Below are 18,778 nucleotides of genomic sequence, written 5' to 3'. Positions count from 1 at the left end.
GGCTACTGGGTCAATTTGGGAGCTTGCATGCTACGACTCCTTCCTTGAAATGCCTTGAAAAGGCTGTCGTTTGCACAATTTCACAAATAATCACGGGACGAAACAAACCTGTCAACTTTTCCGGTTTTATCGCGTATTTTAACTTTTTCCTCGCTGTCTTATGAGGAGCTGCAGGGCCGTCATGAAGGGGATGCGAGGTAGGCCCGAACTTGATAGATGCAAGGCCCTTTTCACTTACGTGCATGAAATCATGCGATAGCTTACTTTACACATAGCCAAGGCTACCGTCGGTGTATTTTAATAGTAGCCTAGTCTAATAAGCTACACCAGCTTGCCTTTAAGAGGGGAAATTCAATTGTATAGCCTATAACATTAGCTGAGTCACATATTTGGCCATATGGTGTTTATCATCACGAAACCAAATAACAAAAGGCGTACACTTTAACAGGGGAAATTAATTGGGCATGAATCATTGTGCTGAACGGTATTTGTCAATGAGCAGAAACACACACGACATTCAAACTGTTGATAAGATGTGCACTATGGAAACTGGTCTGTAGGCTAACATTGGACAAATAAATGACACTGACTTCGCCATATCCTGACTCAGGAAAAAAACATTTTCTTGCTTTGCCGCAAACTCAGCAATGAAATCATAGGCCAGTTTGCAGGTAGCCTAACGTCTTTTTTCATAGAAGGAGAGCCCAGTCTCTCCTGTGACATGGAGGTGCGCAAATAGTTTTTAATAGCCTGTTCAACTTCGAAAAAAGCTTCGTTCACCCGATGCCAGTCACTGATTGCAATTTCAACGCTCGAAAGCTTCATCTTTTTAAGTTTTAAGTGCAGTGGCCCCTATCTGCCCCTTTGGAATTATATCTCGAGCCTATTATAAGGTCCAGTGCGTTATGTCCTGGGATTCGGATGTGCTCAAAAAGAACAGAAACACTTTTTTTATAGATGGTTATGAGGAGCAATGTGAGAGAGAAATTTGATGATCATTGATCGTTGTTTTGGGACGTTAAGCCTTTTCCATAGGCGTCAGTGAAGGAGATTGAAGAATGACCATTTTTTATACGAAAATATTTCTTAACTACAAAAACTCAGTGTCTAAAAACTCAGTGTCATTCAGACTCAACCCTCTTGTTGTTTTATTATCTTTTTCGTTGTCGTTTGAACGTTGGCAAGCAGGCATGTTGCGGTTGCAATTTAAGTGAAATTTCTACAGTAGGCCTACAACATGCTGTTAGGCTGGGCTACTGTCAATGTACTTGTACAGGTAAATGTTCAACAATTGCTGGTGTACAGGTTATATAATCAATTAGCTAAATCATTTGTCCAGCTGTTTAAACATTTTTTAGGTGCTACATTCAAAGCATAAAAGTTGCTTTGATATATTTTTCGTTTGAACGCCGGCAAGCAGGCATGCTTTGGTTGCAATGAATGAGGATAATTGCTTTTTTGCATTATTTTGAATATGACTCGCTCCAGTCTCAACAGCACGTACTTTTCCACACGCTAAGTTCTAACACACATAGGCCTATCCCCTCGCTTTTTCTCTCTCCATCCCTGCACACGGTGCTTTTTAAAAGGAGCTGCACAATTTTACAACAATTGCATCTACATTTTCATATTAGAATGTTTTGTCAAGTGTAAGCTTAAACTACCGTGATCAATTTAAGTTCCCGTGCCCCCGCTGCGTCATGGAAGCAGTAAGTCAGTCGCATCAAAAATAGTAGTGGCACCCAAGTGACACCTTGTGTCAACTGCAGTTTGTGCCATTTCTGCTGAGAAAATGGGGTGCGTGATTCATGAAGGAACCCGTCCAAACTTAACGGGGACCCACTGTATGTAGCCTACAAACACCTGTCTGTTCTACTCATTTCAACTGGCTGCTCAAAACTTACATACACAACACAATACATACCATCCTGGACTTTGGACCCACAATGGCCGCCTTGCACTACTCCACTTGTACACTTGCACACTTTGCAACTTGTTGTTGTTGACCGGTTGTCCTGAAAACACTTCTGAACACACTTCTGCTGCTCTTACATAACTTGCACCACTATGCCACTTGCATACTTAGGTCAAACAGAACTACCTCAGCCATTTATTGGCCTGACATTTGCACTATTATATTGACTCTACTGTATGCACAATTGCACATTTTCAACTCAAATTTTGCTGCTCTTATTTTCTTCATTGTATGTGCCTTCTTATTTTTACTTTTTATATTGTTTACTTGAATGTTATGTTTGTCTGTGGACCTAATTGGTAAAATATGTATCGTCTCCACCGTGGGATAGTGGGAAATGTAATTTTGATCTCTTTGTATGTCTTGACATGTGAAGAAATTGAGAATAAAGCAGACTTTGACTTTGAACTGCTCAAAAAAATCCAAATTCTTTGACATATAGCAACTTTTTTTTTTGTAACAGTAACGCAAATAGTTTCCCTGGTAACGAGTTACTCTTATCATAGAGTAATTCAGTTACTAACTCAGTTACTTTTTGGAACAAGTAGTGAGTAACTATAACTAATTACCATTTCAAAGTAACGTTCCCAACACTGGTGAGAGCACAGGTGCAGTTGATTGCATTGTAAGTCGTTAATAGCCCTTGGAATGTGCCTTATATCCTTGTAGAATGGACAGACACAGAGAGAGTTGGCCTAGTTGAGCAGAAAGCAGTTGATACAGGTGCAATCAGTTTAATTGGCTCTGTGAGGGGGCCTAGTTGAGCAGCTGTCAGTTGACACAGGGGCAAATCAGTTTTGATTAGCCCATTGTGATGTCGAAGTGCCAATGCAAAGTCTATGGGGAAAAATAAGCTTGATTACAGTGCATAAAAATGCACTGTACTGTTCTTCCTAGGCATTTTATTCTTCTTCTTCTAACGCAGTTAATGCAGCTTCAACCGTTTAACGTAGAAACTTCATTCAAACTATGTTACGTAGGTCTTACTTAGGACATCTGGGCTTTGTATTTTTCATCTTTATAACTTTTATACTAATTAAACTATTAATTAAAAACTATTCAAAATTTCCCCATAGACTTAACATTGGGCTGATGACATCACAATAGAGCTCTTAAGCAATTAGAATCCTAGGCCAGGTGTTCCGGCCACCTGCATCAACTGTCAGTTTCTCAGGCTAGATAGTATTTTGTTAATGTAGGTTAAAGGTGCGATTTGTAGGATTGTTACCGAACGTTCTGTAGGCCAAAATCAAAACACTGGTGAACGTTCTCAAGACTACCAGACGCGAGCCTCTTCTGGGTTGCCAGATGTAAAGACTTAGCTAACGTTAGTTGACCTGCAGCTGCTTTAACGTTTCTCCAACCATGACCCAGCTACACATTACGGAAACAGTGAAAACAAAAAATACCTCTCTAACCAACGTAACATATTTAGCTGAAGTTAGCGAGGCAGATGAAGTTTAGCCTAGGCTACCTGTTGTGGAGAAATATGGCCAGCTCTGCGTCAGATATGATATTCTTCGTTTGACGAAGACGTCACCATCTCAAGAAGCTCCTCCGATGTCCACTTAATTTGTTTCTTGTTTTAATTTTGGAAATTTGCCTGCCTCTCATAGGCGTTCATGACTACAAATGACAGCTGTTGACAGTTGGCCTTTGCTAATTTGGCAACCCAAATAGGTGGACGCGCTAGCCCATTATTAATACGCTATTCTAGAATTGATCGTTCAAAACATAAACGAAAATTCCAAGAGATTCTGCCCCGTAACCGGTTTTACAAGGTTTCACGGGTTAGAGTAATGTTGTCAAATAAGCCATTACTTCAATTCATCGTGTTTCCTTACTCTCTGACAACATATGGTGATCATTTTTGGAATGGTTACAATTTATTTTCCATTATTTCCTATATACTGGACCTTTAAGCATACAGTCTCATTCTCTTAAGACTACACATCATGTTCAACTGTTTCAAGATAAAAGTCCTCACTACAATAATTCCCTATTAAATAATTTAACCTTTTAAACTATCCACTTATTTAACTGTTCAGTCATTCCAACTATATTTAACCTCATCTACCTAGTTCAGTCATTCCAACTATATTAAACCTCATCTAACTACCTAGTTCAGTCAATCCAACTATATTAAACCTCATCTGACTAGCAAATAATTTAACCTTTTAAACTATCCACCTATTTAACTGTTCAGTCATTCCAACTACATTAAACCTCATCTACCTAGCAAATCATTTAACCTTTTAAACTATCCACCTATTTAACTGATCAGTCATTCCAATTATATTAAACCTCATCTACCTAGTTCAGTCATTCCAACTACTGTATATTAAACCTCATCTACCTAGAAAATAATTTAACCTTTTAAACTATCCACCTAGGTTCAGTCATTTCAACTGTATTAAACCTCATCTACCTAGTTCAGTCATTCCAACTATATTAAACCTCATCTACCTAGCAAATAATTTAACCTTTTAAACTATCCACCTATTTAACTGTTCAGTCATTCCAACTATATTAAACCTCTTCATGTTGGTTGCCTATTAGCACATCATCTGTTTTAACAATATATTTCACACCATATGTTTTGCATTTTCATGCACTAGTAATTCCCTGGAATTGCGTTTTCTAGTTTATATTACTATCTCAAAAAGTATAACGTTTACAAAAAATACATTCCTCAAGTGTCCTTTTCATGACCTACGTTAGAAAGTTTGAACGAAGTTTCTTCGTTAAATGGTTGAAGCTGAATTAGACGCAGAAATTTGGTGAGACGAATAATAACTAGAAATGCAATTCCCAAGGAATTACCAGTGCATGAAAATGCAAAAAAAAATTTTATAACCTGTAGAATAAATGCTAATTGATTTGTAGGCACTTTAATTGAAATCATTACAATAATTAAACACTACCATTGGATGCTGTGAAAACATGCATTTATTTAATGCTTTAATTTTAATTTACTGTTATAATATCAAATCATCCAGAACTGCCTCAGTGTTGGCACAACTAATTTCCTCTGGGTCTACGATGGTGATAATAAAACTAAGTGACAGACACCTAATTAGTGTTGGGCTTAAAACGGGGCCTAAGTGTAGCCATTAAATTGAAAATAAAGTGAAATGTTTTGAGCTTCAATCACAGAATATAAAATAGCATATCATTTTAAGAGACTTATCGATATGATCCATATGAGAACGGAGGCTAACGTTAGCCTACATTTCACACAAATGACAACATGCAGGGTAGCCTAAAGTTAAAGTTGACACTCCATTTGAGTTGTTTTTTGTAAGAAAGTAGACATGGGTTTGCAAATAACATTATTGCATAGGCCTACTATAAGGTAGCCTAGCTTAGCTAATCCGTCATGTATAGGCTACTTTCCTGTCAGTTAATATCCAGCACACTGCATTTTGTGCATTGTATTTCAGTCAATCGTTCAATGTGTGGCCAGTGGCATAGGCTACTTTATCAAAGTAATTATCCTCTGACCTCAGGGGAAATGATTACCCACCCCCATCATTATGTAGCCTTTGAGTAGGTAATGTTTAGCCTGGCGGGCCATCCTATATCATTGAAATGTATAGTCTGGAATCGAACCATTCACCTCGCTTAATCCAAGGGGCGGGCAGAGAATTGTCTTTCAAACTGCCTAGGCATGCAATAGGCCAGCGCTACGACCATATCCATATCCGGTCGGCAAAACGGCAAATACATCCAGTCCAACTCCTCCAAAGTTGACGCCAACGCCGATTCAAACAACCGCTCTTTGTTCGCCATAGCCACCTTCCTTGTTGTTCACAGTCGCAGGACTGTCGTTATCCTGTTAAGCCCGCCATAAGACTCTCTAACAAAATAGAGCGCTGTGATTGGATGAAGTCCACGGCGTCAGCCAATAGAAATCCCTATGGTTTGATACTAGACGTACAGGCTGAGCAAATTAATTTGCCGCCGCTAGGGTGCGTCTAGATTTCTAGGCTAGGTAATGTTCTCACTTTCATCTAAATCTAAACTAATTGTTTGTGCAGTCGAAGCCATAACATTAGCCTAAGCCTAACCTAACTTTACAGTGACTGGCCAAATGTTTAGCCCATAGACTGTAGGCCTATATATAGAACAGTCTATGGTTTTAGCCTACCTTCCGTAAAACATCGGTTTCTTTTTCATAGCTAAACCTGCTACACCTCTAGATGAAAACAATCCAGACTTGGCTACACCGAAATATTTAGGCAATATGCTTTTATTCTTCATCTTATATCAAGTTCAGCCAGCTTGCCTTCTATGCTCTGTCCGTGTAAACAAACTAGTGCATGTCCTCCGAGTTCGGGACCTGAAACCGGTCTATAGTTGAGTAGTATAGTTGAGAATTGTTAAATTGTTTATGGTTATGGGATTTTGCAGATTTAACAGTTAATTATTGTGGTGAGGACCTTTATTTTGAAACAGTTGTGGGCAGAGGAAACAGTTGAACAGGATCTGTAGTTTTAAGATAATGAGATTGTATGCTTAAGGGCCTGAATCCACCAAACATGTTTTTTGCACTGACAGCGGCTATTTTCAATATAAATCCTATGAAATTCAGCGTTCACAGCACTCAGTGCCCTCGGCGGAAAAAAGCCCTCGGTGCTGACAGTTTTTTTTTACGCAGCGCTCTGAGCGCTTTTAGGACAGCGCTGGTGCTACACTTTAGGACAGCGCGGGACCTACACCGTTAACAATGTTGGTAGTGGCAGAGGAAAACTCAAATCAGCCAAGTCCTATTGTGACTAATATTAAACCACTGCTGCAAACTGATATGATATCCTATTGTAATGCCAAATGAACTCCTTTTTTCGGTTAAAGTCATATTTAGCTGAACTGAGTCCTGAACGATTGCTGCCATTTCAGTTAGCTAGTTAGTTAGCATTAGGCAACGTTCCAAAAAAAGTGCTGACAGATGGTTTTAGTAACATAGCAACAGAACACCGAAGTGCTCTGAAAATGGGGTTGAGGGCGCTGTCGCTGCAAAAAACGCAATTGGAGGACCCTTAAGCCTGAGAAACTGACAGTTGGTGCGGGTGGCCTGGCCACCAGGCACAGGATTCTAATTGCTTAATGGTCCTATTGTGATGTCATCAGCCCAATGTTAAGTCTATGAGGAATTTTTTATAGTTTTTAATTAATAGTTTAAAAAGATACATTGCTCATGAGTCCTTTAGAAGTTTGAATGAAGTTTCTACGTTAAAAGGTAAAAGCTGAATTGGACGCAGAAAAAGTGGTTGGAAGAATAATAAGTAAGGGATAATGTATAGAACGCTGGTTATTAAGTATAAGTATATATACACTCGTTTGATCCCGTGAGGGAAATTTGGACACTGCATTTATCCCAATCCATGAAGTAGTGAAACACACTCAGCACACAGTGAACACACAGTGAGGTGAAGCAAACACTAATCCCGGCGCAGTAAGCTGCCTGCAACAACAGCGGCGCTCGGGGAGCAGTGAGCGGTTAGGTGCCTTGCTCAAGGGCACTTCAACCGTGCCTACTGGTCGGGGTTCAAACCGGCAACCCTCCGGTTACAAGTCCGAAGCCCTAACCAGTAGGCCACGGCTGCCCCTCATTATTGGGAAAATAAGTTCCGACAGGGCGAACCGGACCCCAATGCGTAGCGGAGGGGTCTTGTTCTGCCCTGAAGGGACTTATTTTCCCAATAATGACCAGTGTTCTATACATCATCATGCTTATTACACGGCTACTTGCCAAAACGAAACAATAAACTCCACACGATATGACTCTTTAGCCTTACATAGCCTAGGCTATAGCCTATTTGTTACCGTTCATCGTGGCTGTTGCTATGAAACAACCCTAGTTTGCAACAACACACTCATTTGCACTGCACATTAAAAACGTATTTTCTCCGCATTAACAAAATATTCGAGAGTGGAGACAAGAGATGGTAAAACAGCGTTTCTCAAACTGTGGGTCGCGGAGACATGCCAGGTGGGGCGCAAACTGACATAAAAACCGGAGTTTTTAATTTTTATTTATTTTTTATCTGTAGCCTAGGCCCAGGTAGCCCCCGATGCGCAATAGACGCACTGTGTTATTCATAGGGAAGCGCTCGTGTCAAGGCAGCTTATAGTCCCGACCTGAATGAGATTTTGAAAAAGGTTGTAAGAGTGGTGAATTTCATCAAGACCCGGCCCTTAAAAGCGTGTCTATTCTCCGCACTTTGACAGGAGATGGGAGCTGACCAAAAGGCTGTACTGTTTCACAGCCAAGCAAGGTGGCTTTCCAGAGGTAAAGTGCTGTCGCGTGTTTGAGCTCCGAGTCGCCTCTTCTTGGAGGAAGAGCGCATGTTTGAATCTGCAAGCACGTTCACTAATGAACATTTCTTGACGAAGCTGGCCTATCTTAGCGATATATTTGGAAAGCTCAATGAGTTAAATCTCCAGTTACAAGGCAAAGACAAGCACCTAGCAGATAAGATCACTGCATTCAACAAGACGATTGTGTGTGAGATTAGGTGCAGATCTATTTAAAATCATTATATTCAGCACATTTGTAGGCCTATCATATGTTGACTATTGATGAGATTTGTATATGTTTATGATCCTATTCACTATTCTCAACAAAATTGATAAAAATAAATACTAATAAAACAATTAAAAAAAAAAAAAAACACTTGTTAACAATTGGTGGTGCTGGGGGTACTCCGGAATATCATAATCTCTCAGGGGGTACATGCCTGATAAAAGTTTGGGAACCACTGTTTTATTTGGATTAAATGTGTATGCTGAGGGGCGTGTCCATTGAGCGAGAAAGAGAGTATTAGTATCGGTATCGGAGATGTACCGGTAATTAAGGTGGGAGACGCTAAAGCACTGTAGTGCTAATTTTGTCACCTATTTTTAATTTAGTCTTAGTCCTAGTCTTGTGACAAAATGTCCTTTTTAGTCTTTGTCATATTTAGTCATTCAAATATCATTTTTGTTAATCAAGTTTTAGTCGACTAAAAGTCTCGTCATTTTAGTCTAGTTTTAGTCAAAAGAAAACTAAAAGTATCTTAGTCTTAGTCAGTTTTAGTCAACACATTAATTATTTCTGATTACCATTTGAGTCAAATAGTGTTTCACACATCTCAATTTTCCAACAATATTGTGTGTCCACAGGGCTACTCGTCTGTTATAATTACTCATTCTGATTTTTTGTCAGTCAGTATGTTTACATGCACAGGTAAGTCGAGCTACAGTTATAGCTCGGCTGGGATTTGACCATAGACAGTAAAAGATTTGACTGGACCACCGTCATATTCGTAGACCAGTGTTTCTCAAAGTGTGGTCCGGGGATCACTGGTGGTCCGCAAGCTATCCCAAGTGGTCCGCGAGCAGACGTGGTAAAATATAATTTAGATGAGTTGTTTGCAATATTGAACCAACTTGTATGTAAAAACAGTTCTGCAACACTGTCTATGTAAGATATGCCAGTTTAAATCATACAGTATGAATCCACACAATAAGCAAAGTGCAAAGACAATAAGCAAGGTGGTTCAGTGAGTAAGCCTATTTTTTTAGCTAGGGTTAGTTAAGTGGTCCGGAAACTGAAAAAGTTTGTTGAGAAACACTGTCGTAGGCCAAAGTATTAAAGTTTTACTCCGCCTCGCTAGATGGCGATATGCGCCCAAACACAACACATTCCCCAAACAGACTCTCCATCTTAGCCATAGCTAACTTTCCATATTAGCTTACTTGCTAGCAAACTTTGCATCATCAGTCTAACTAGTTAAATAGTTGACATTACACATGATGAACATTTTCGTATGGACATTCTAGGGGATGTTAATTTGTATGAGAGAAACTTCAACTTCTGGGTATGTAGCATTGTGGCATAAAGCTTAGGTAGTTATCTTGCTAACTCTGGCAGAAATCTCCAGTGTTCTTGTTCCATGTAGTTTCGTGTTGCAGCCACAGGGTTGCAGCAACAGCATGTAGACTAGCCTACAGGAAGGCTGTTGCGTATGAACTCATTCGGAATATTTTGAAAACGTAACAGCTAGATATTCTGTCTTCTCATATTGTAGACGAAAATGGAGAGATTTTATCTTCGTTTTTATTTCATGCAAAACATTTTAGTCTCATCTTTTTTCATCAACAATAATGCATCTTAAGATAGTCTTAGTCAGTGTTTTAGGACATTACTGCAGTCTCGTCTTAGTCATGAAAAAAAAGGTCGTTGACGAACATATTTCTTTTCGTCTCGTCTGACGAAATTAACACTAAAGCACTGAAAGCCTTGACTGCAGGGTCAGTATTTACAAGACTACAATTAGATTCCTTTAAATTATTTCCCATCGTGCAATAAATAAACAGGAACTCAAACACTAAACGTTACACTAAACGTTTTAGTTGACGGGAGCGCGGCGCGTCTCTAGTACAACTCTAGTACAACCATGATTTCTGTCCGACTTTGGAAATTTAGTCGCCTACTGTGAAATCACACAAAAATCATACAATGTAAGGCCGGCTTAAGCTGCAAAGCGCTTCGGGAAACACTGGAAGGGGTGTGTCACGATTCTGCCTTCTCACACCGCGACACAGGTTTGTGGATATGATATTTTGGTTTCGATATGCATATCATTATAGCCCTACTCCTGTGTATGACTTGCTAAACTAATGTCTGAAATGTGACATGCATTTTTCATTGTCGGTGCACTTGGAGACCAAGTGATCAGATCAATATAGAGAAAGTGGATTTAACACTTATAAGTTGGCTAAAATGTTGCATACTATTGCAAGAAAAAGAAATTAAACCTACACACCACCAATACAATGTATTGTTGGGGTACCCCCCAACCCCCACCCCAAGGCGACTGCCACCACAAATAGAATCAAATATCAAATTCTGTGGGAAGCACTGAAGAGATATAGGGCATGAATTAACAATGACAAGTGGAAAGAGGCAGGTTTCTTACTCTGGCCCTCTGCTCACTGACTCGGGAGAGTTTGCTTTCTGTCTTCAAAAGTGCAGAATCCCAGTCCTCCAAAGTACCTGAGGCAACATGGAGACACTTGTCAGAAGAATGACCTGGAACTCAATCACACAATTATTACATACTTGAGGTAGCATATCTGCGCATTTAAAGCCAATTTGAAATTTGCAAGCCATTCAGTTATTCATTAAAATCTCATTTATGGAAGGAGACATAGTGCATTGGTGTCTTGTACCATAAAAAGTTAAGTCAAGTCAAGTTTTTTTATATAGCGCATTTCATACACAGAGGTCATTCAATGTGCATTCAAACAAAAGCAAACAATAATAGCAAATAAAAGTATAAAAGGGCAAAAGTGAAGGAATAGTTTAAAATGTAAAGATCCTAATAATTATAATAATAATAATAATAATAATAATAATAAAAAACAAATAAAAGACACAAGAGAGTAGACAAGGTAATATAAAAAAACTATATCAGTGCAAGAATGGGTTGATGTAATAGGGTTACAGCCATTATACAAGTATTGATTATAAAGCATTGAGTATTAAGTATAGGTATAAGTGTGGCCACAATCCGGCTGTGGGATGGAGAGAGGGGTTATGCATATGTGCTAATATAGCATGCAAACAGTGAAGCAGTAAGACAATGGTAAAAAGTGGCTAGTGATGGGCAGTACACAAACATGGAGAGGGTGGAGAGGCAGACAGACAATGCGGAGAAGTATATCTCTCCTCTTCCCTTAAGTGAAGCATTGAACAGTTCAATGGCCCTGGGGACAAATGACTTCCTCATTCTATCTGTTGTGCAAGACAGTGAGCTAAGCCTCCAGCTGATCAAGCTCTTCTGCTTTGTAATAGTGCTGTGGAGTGGATGACACTCATTACATTACATTACATTACATTACATTTGGCTGACGCTTTTTAACCAAAGCGACTAACAACATGGTAAACAGTAAGTTTTAGAACAATTCTCACAATTTTAGGACAGTTTAAAAAAAACATTAGAGTACAGTAAGAATAAGGCCGGTGAGTGCTGTTTTTAGCAGTTACTTGTCAGTTTAAAACGGCTGGTGAGTGCTAGGATCAGTAAGACTTGTTGTAAGTGTTGCTATGAGAGTAGATGTTCTCTAAAGAGCTGGGTCTTCAGGAGTTTTTTGAAAGTGGAAAAGGATGTCCCTGCCCTTGTAGGAACTGGCAGTGTGTTCCACCAACGAGGAACAACAGATGAGAAAAAGTTTGATTGGCTTGAGCGTGCACGGTGGTAGAGCTAGACGCCGTTTAGTCAGAGGAGGCCTTGAGCGGTCTGGAGGTAGTGTAAGTCTGTATGAGGGCATTCAAGTAGGTGGGAGCAGAACCGGAGACTACTTTGTAGGCAAGCGTTAGAGACTTGAATTTGATGCGTCCAAAACATTGTCCAAAATGTTGATCAGTTTGTTCAGGGACCTTTTATCAGATATTGAAGTGATGCACTCCAGTTCAGCTCCCACTACAGAGCCAGCTTTCCTTACCAGCCTGTCAAGTCGCCCAGCATCCTTCTGTGTGCTTCCTCCCCAGCATACCACTGCATAGAAGAGGACGCTGGCAACAACAGACTGGTAGAACATCCTGAGGAGCTTGCTGCACACATTGAAGGACCGCAGCCTCCTCAGGAAGAACAGCCTGCTCTGCCCTTTCTTGTAGAGTGCTTCAGTATTGACCAGACATGTGGACTCGAGTCACATGACTTGGACTCGAGTCAGACTCGAGTCATGATTTTAATGACTTCAGACTTGACTTGATAAAATTCGGCATGACTTGCGACTCGACTTGGACTTGAATACTATTCACTCGAGACTTGACTCAGACTTTGTCTCTTTGACTTGTGATGACTTGACATGTCTCGAATCAAAAACTAAATTTCCTGATCGTGGACCAGTCACCCCAGAGACGCTTTCCCTCCGCGACTAAAAAAAAAAAAAAAAAAAAAAAAAAAAAATAGCGGAGACAAGCGGCCAAAGCACAGTTCAGTGCTGCCGCTAACCCCACACGCGTTACGCACTGTGTGTAGGGCACCAAGAGACAGAGGAAGGACCAACATTTAGCCAATAAATAGTAGCCTTACTGCAAACTGATTTGCACTCTTGTTAGAGAACGTTCAATGTTAAAATGCACCAACAGCATGTTACATAAAGATGATACTTTTCGAGACCTCTCCATGAAGATCCAACTTGAACTTATGCTAGCCTACAGCATTTAATTGAGAACTCATCTAAGCACGCACGAGAGGGAGAGAAAACGAGTAGGTTCCAGCTGGCTTGTCATTGTTGATGATGATTGATATCTTCTTTTAAATATAAGAAACATATAAAAGGAAGTCGTGAAGGCAACAAATACGAGATTAGAGAGATTACGAGATTTATCCGGTTCTCACTAGCCTACTGTTATAAACTATGAGATCCAGGTCACTATGACATACTAGCTGCACCCACTGTGATTTGGAAAGTGGACAAGAATATGAAGAGTTGTCTTTGCCTTTGTGTAATGGAACTGGTGAGTCTTGAAGTATTCTATAATTTATTAACATGAAGCACATGATATGCCGATTGAAACGCATTCCACTCAGCTACTGTAGCTAGGTGGCTACTGGCTACCAGGCTCATAATTCACTTTTAATTGCAAACAGAACATGCCAAGCAAGCATCATGTCATACATGCTTCTCCAAAGGAATGAAAGCTGTTTGTGCCAACTTAATATCACGCTTATCATTGTTAATATTGTGCTATACATGTGGCACAAACAATGTTTGAGCTTGTGGACTAGCCATAGGCTGAATGGAGCTGGTAAAAAAAGATCATTATGAGAACGTGTGGACAGTGGCACACAATGGGCTTAAAGTGACAGTGCACCATTTACAAATGAGATAAACAGCATCAAATGTGTAGTATTTCTTAAGAAATGAATACTTAATTAATACAAAATTACTGTCATTATTATCTTTTAAATAATATAAAAGTGTTGACCTTGGCTTCCCTTATGAGTCGCCACTGGCAGACAGCCTAATAAATTGTTTGCAGGCAAATCTGTGGCCTAGCGCAGTGAAATGCCATCAGTCAAATTATTACTCATCCTTACAGTGGGCTCCACAATTTGGAAAAACAATATATATATATATTTGCAGCTGTGCTGAGTGTCATGTAGCTATCCGTTTTGTACAGATTACTCAGGTATGCACATGTGTATATTACACAGGTATGCGCATGTCGTAAAAGATTACAAAACAAACATTGAACATATTTTAATCTGTATTTATAAAAAAAAAATACTGTGGATTAGATGTAAGCGCTAAAATTATGATCAAATTATAATTTAGTGAAGAGTACCTGATGACTTGTTTAGGACTTAAAAAAAGATTGGGACTTGGACTTGGACTCAACTTGGCTTTGATGTGACTTGGACTTGGACTCAACTTGGCTTTGATGTGACTTGGACTTGGACTCAACTTGGCTTTGATGTGACTTGGACTTGGACTCAACTTGGCTTTGATGTGACTTGGACTTGGACTCAACTTGGCTTTGATGTGACTTGGACTTGGACTCAACTTGGCTTTGATGTGACTTGGACTTGGACTCAACTTGGCTTTGATGTGACTTGGACTTGGACTCAACTTGGCTTTGATGTGACTTGGACTTGGACTCAACTTGGCTTTGATGTGACTTGGACTTGGACTCAACTTGGCTTTGATGTGACTTGGACTTGGACTCAACTTGGCTTTGATGTGACTTGGACTTGGACTCAACTTGGCTTTGATGTGACTTGGACTTGGACTCAACTTGGCTTTGATGTGACTTGGACTTGGACTCAACTTGGCTTTGATGTGACTTGGACTTGGACTCAACTTGGCTTTGATGTGACTTGGACTTGGAGACTTGGACTTGGACTCAACTTGGCTTTGATGTGACTTGGACTTGGACTCGACTTGCCCTTCTCTGTATTTACTTGGGACTTGACTGCTAAGACTTGGGACTTACTTGTAGGTGCTTACCACCTCCACATTGACCCCTTCATGGTGACTGGTAGCACTATCATAAAGCAGAAGTGCTTGACCAGTTGGAGACTACGCTCACTGCCATGCACAACTGACAGACTGAGGAAGTCATTTGTCCCCAGGGCCATACAACTCTTCAACGCTTCACTTAAAGGAAGAGGAGAATTATACTTTTTTGCATAGTCCATCTGCCTCCACACCTCCCTCTACACTTACACTTCAGTGACCTCTGACTGTACTGACTGTCCACTAGCCCACTGTGTTACTGCTTACACTGTCTACACTGTTTACTCGCTATATTATCCCATATGTACAACCCCTCCATATCCCAGTCTAGACTGTGGTCTAACATCACATCATACTTGACCACCATGACACACACCTTACTGAGCACCTTACCACGGCATATTGAATCACAGGGTCAGTCCCTGCCCTGTCACTGCATATGCCTCATGCTTATACGGTACAGTACATTCATGTGGATCCTTGGTTTAGTATCATTAGTGTTTTTTACTGTCCATTTTAGTCATGTGGATTTGTTTTTTTATCATCCGATTTATGTTGTTGTGTGTGGTGTCATAAGCTACTGGGACCTTGAATTTCCCCTTGGGGTTATGTTATGTTATGTTATGTTATGTTATGTTATGTTATGTTATGTTATGTTATGTTATGTTATGTTATGTTATGTTATGTTATGTTATGTTATGTTATGTTATGTTATGTTATGTTATGTTATGTTATGTTATGTTATGTTATGTTATGTTATGTTATGTTATGTTATGTTATGTTATATGTTATATGTTATGTATCTAGCAAATCCTCATGAAAAATTTACAGTTGCAACATATTACAATAAAACAAACTTTCTTACTGGTGTAACATCCATAAACGTATTAGCTTATTTTAGTTAATAGTTGATAGACTTTTTGTCAATGTATACACATGGATAAGTACATGGTGTACGTGTTCTTTTGTGTTTTGCCCAGTTTTAGCATGGCATTCAGACTAACATAACACCTTCCTTAAGATCATCTACATGGTAACAATTTAACTGGCTTTTACATGAATTCATGTGGTCCATCTTATGAAACAAATGACTGGTTATTGAGCATGTAGGTAGAGAGCACTTACCCTCAACCCTTTCAAATGTTAGTAGAACCTCACACACATGCTCTGGGTAGTCAGAGGTGTACTGCACTGCTCTGTGCAAGGCTTTCCTACAGTGTAACGAGTCACCATAGGATCTGCAGGTACAAACATGAAGAAACGTGAAATATATGTAAAATAATTTATTACCCATCTTGATTTTAAAAAGTAATTTATTAACATTTTCCTTTTCTAAATAAAAGCCCAATCAACTCTAAATTCTGAATCTGATCTTACACACATCGTAATGACAGTGCATAAAAATATATTCCTAGGCTTCTTATACTTCTTATTATTACAGTGCATGCAAAGCAATGCATGCTTTGCTTTGCAAAAGGCTATTTGTGACACTTAACCTAGCTCAACACTAAACAGAGATCATAGTAGGCTATTTTAGAATGACTTCTATCTATTGTGTAGTTAAACATGTCATGGCAGCACCACTGAAACTTTATGGTCAATTCTTTGTATCATTCATTACCTTCCTCAAATTCAATGACACATGGTGCAGAGCTAACAGTGCCAGGGATGTGGCTCATTCTTTTGTGTCTGTGTCCTGTGTGGGCATGCAGGATTCATTCCCTGTAAGGTCTTTCTTTCTCACAAGATGGCAACGACTGGAATAATAGTAAGGTAATGCACTGACTATACAATCCTTTTTGGTACTATTTCTTTACACTGACAAAGGTAAACATACTTTGGTTTGCCTGCAAGGACCCTCGCCACGGTAGCATAGAAGTGTAATGATTTTCTGAGCCTAGTTAGGGGCTTAACATAGTGATTAATTTTCTCATTATCACAAAGCAGGACATGTTGACCTAAGGATACAAACGTAATATGATATGAGCAGGACATGCTGACCTAGGGATACAAACTTTATATTTGTGATTAGCCATCTGGGGATACAAACACACTAAAGGCCCGTACACACCAGATACAATACGGAATAACAGTGCGAAAATGCGAAAAATTCATGTGCGAAATTTTCGCACTCAAAGTGTACACACCAAGTCCGATGCGATTATTTTAATATTTTGCATTCTATTTCGCACTCACGTCACGCAGGTTCACACAGCGACTTTCAGTAAGCAGGGAGAACTCAAAATCATCAAGATTTGAAACAGATTATAGCCTTGATCAATCATGGAACCGTGTATTGGCTTGAGAGGTGCTGGGGAAATTAAATCTTAATACTTGTGCTATTGTGATAATTGTGCAGAACCACTGACGGAACACATAAGTTGGTTGGGCTCATTAGTGCACCCATACACCCACCCCACTACACAACACACACGCAACCAGATTCTAACGCTAGGCGGGAAGGGACATGATTAACGTTGGCACTAGTTTGAGGAGGATACGCTTTTATAGAGTTAAGCATTCTTCCTTGAGAAAAATTTGAACTCCGAGTCCGGGTAAATAGACGGACACAGAGAGGTCAGCAGGGAATGACGAGCTGATTTTGGGCTGAGCTCAACGTTGCGCTCTGCCCCACATTGAGCCCAGCCCCGATCTGCAAGCTGCAGCCAGGGGTGCCCGCATATTGGACTCGAGGTAGGCCTATACCATGTAAAAATTGTGGTAAAAATTGATCAGCTTGTATGACGATGATCCAACACACAGCAAAAGCTAATAATGATACCTACCAGTTATTAGCTTACCTTTATAAGATCCACAGAAAGTTTTTCAGAGTTCCACATTGGGCTACTTCAGTTATGAAGCATAAAGCAAAGTTAACGCACCAGGAAATGTGAGGCAAAATTACAATAGTGGTAACCCTGGACATAATGCTGTTGTTAGCAGCACAGCCCATCATGACCTATTCTTAAAACTTCCATTTCCATGAATGCATATTGTATTTTTTCCATTGCAAATATGTGCAGTGAGAAGCCCTCTGTTCACTGCTGTAGTGAGATTTCATTCTTTTTGGTTGAGTGTAAAATGGGACGGTGGTAAGAAGTGGGGAAAGCAGTCTGTAAGGAGTTCGCACTACGTAAGAAGTTCGTCAGGAGTACTCTTGAACACCTGAGAGACTCCACTGTAACGTAAACTCTTTGTAACTTTGGCATATAGGCCTATTAAGGAGACTAGTCATCGTGAGCAGTAGGATCACTCAATCTATCAGCTTTTTTTCTGCTCGTCATTCTATTGTGACATCAATGGAACCCTGCAAAATCATTATTTGATTGGTCAACAGCTCTTTTTCAAGATGCTAAATTTTCGCGATGAAATGAGACCGCTTGAAAAAATGTTTTTTCAGATTTCAAACGAATTTCGTCCTCGGTGTGTACAGACTTATATGAATGCATGTGTTTAATAGGCTGCGTAATTTTGTGTGAATATTTCGTCCGAAAAATCGGACTCGGTGTGTACGGGCCTTAAGTTCCATGTGGATCAGTAAAATCTGGACTGGTGAAGTACACAATATTGTGGATGAGAAACTAAAAAAAAAAACAAAATAAAGCGTTGAAAAATCCTATATGAGCCCACAATTACTGGAGTCTATTTACAGTGAATCCAGAAATTCTCTTGAGAGAAAAGAAGGTTTTGCTAAAAAGGAAGCGTCTCAGTAAATGAATCCTAAATGAATCCTAATAAGAACCCATAGAACACAAATATACAGAAACTGAGAAACATGGCCTCAAATTA

General features: G+C 39.7%; 1 protein-coding gene across 5 annotated transcripts in view; it reads right to left on the bottom strand.

Moving 5' to 3' along the window:
• Window positions 1-18,778, bottom strand: part of sart3 (spliceosome associated factor 3, U4/U6 recycling protein) — a 134,322-nt gene that overhangs the window by 38,878 nt on the left and 76,666 nt on the right. For all 5 annotated transcript variants that reach the window (XM_048243279.1, XM_048243276.1, XM_048243275.1 and 2 more), the window contains exons 13-14: window positions 16,115-16,227; window positions 10,939-11,015 (exon numbers count right to left, since the gene is read on the bottom strand). In XM_048243279.1, the coding sequence (XP_048099236.1) occupies window positions 10,939-11,015; window positions 16,115-16,227 (190 nt within the window). The remainder of the gene's footprint in view (window positions 1-10,938; window positions 11,016-16,114; window positions 16,228-18,778) is intronic.

This window comes from Alosa alosa, chromosome 5, assembly GCF_017589495.1.
Source record: "Alosa alosa isolate M-15738 ecotype Scorff River chromosome 5, AALO_Geno_1.1, whole genome shotgun sequence".
NCBI classification, from domain to species: domain Eukaryota; kingdom Metazoa; phylum Chordata; class Actinopteri; order Clupeiformes; family Clupeidae; genus Alosa; species Alosa alosa.
The sequence above is the reverse complement of the archived record's forward strand: the minus strand, read 5'-3'. Positions and strand labels throughout refer to the sequence as shown.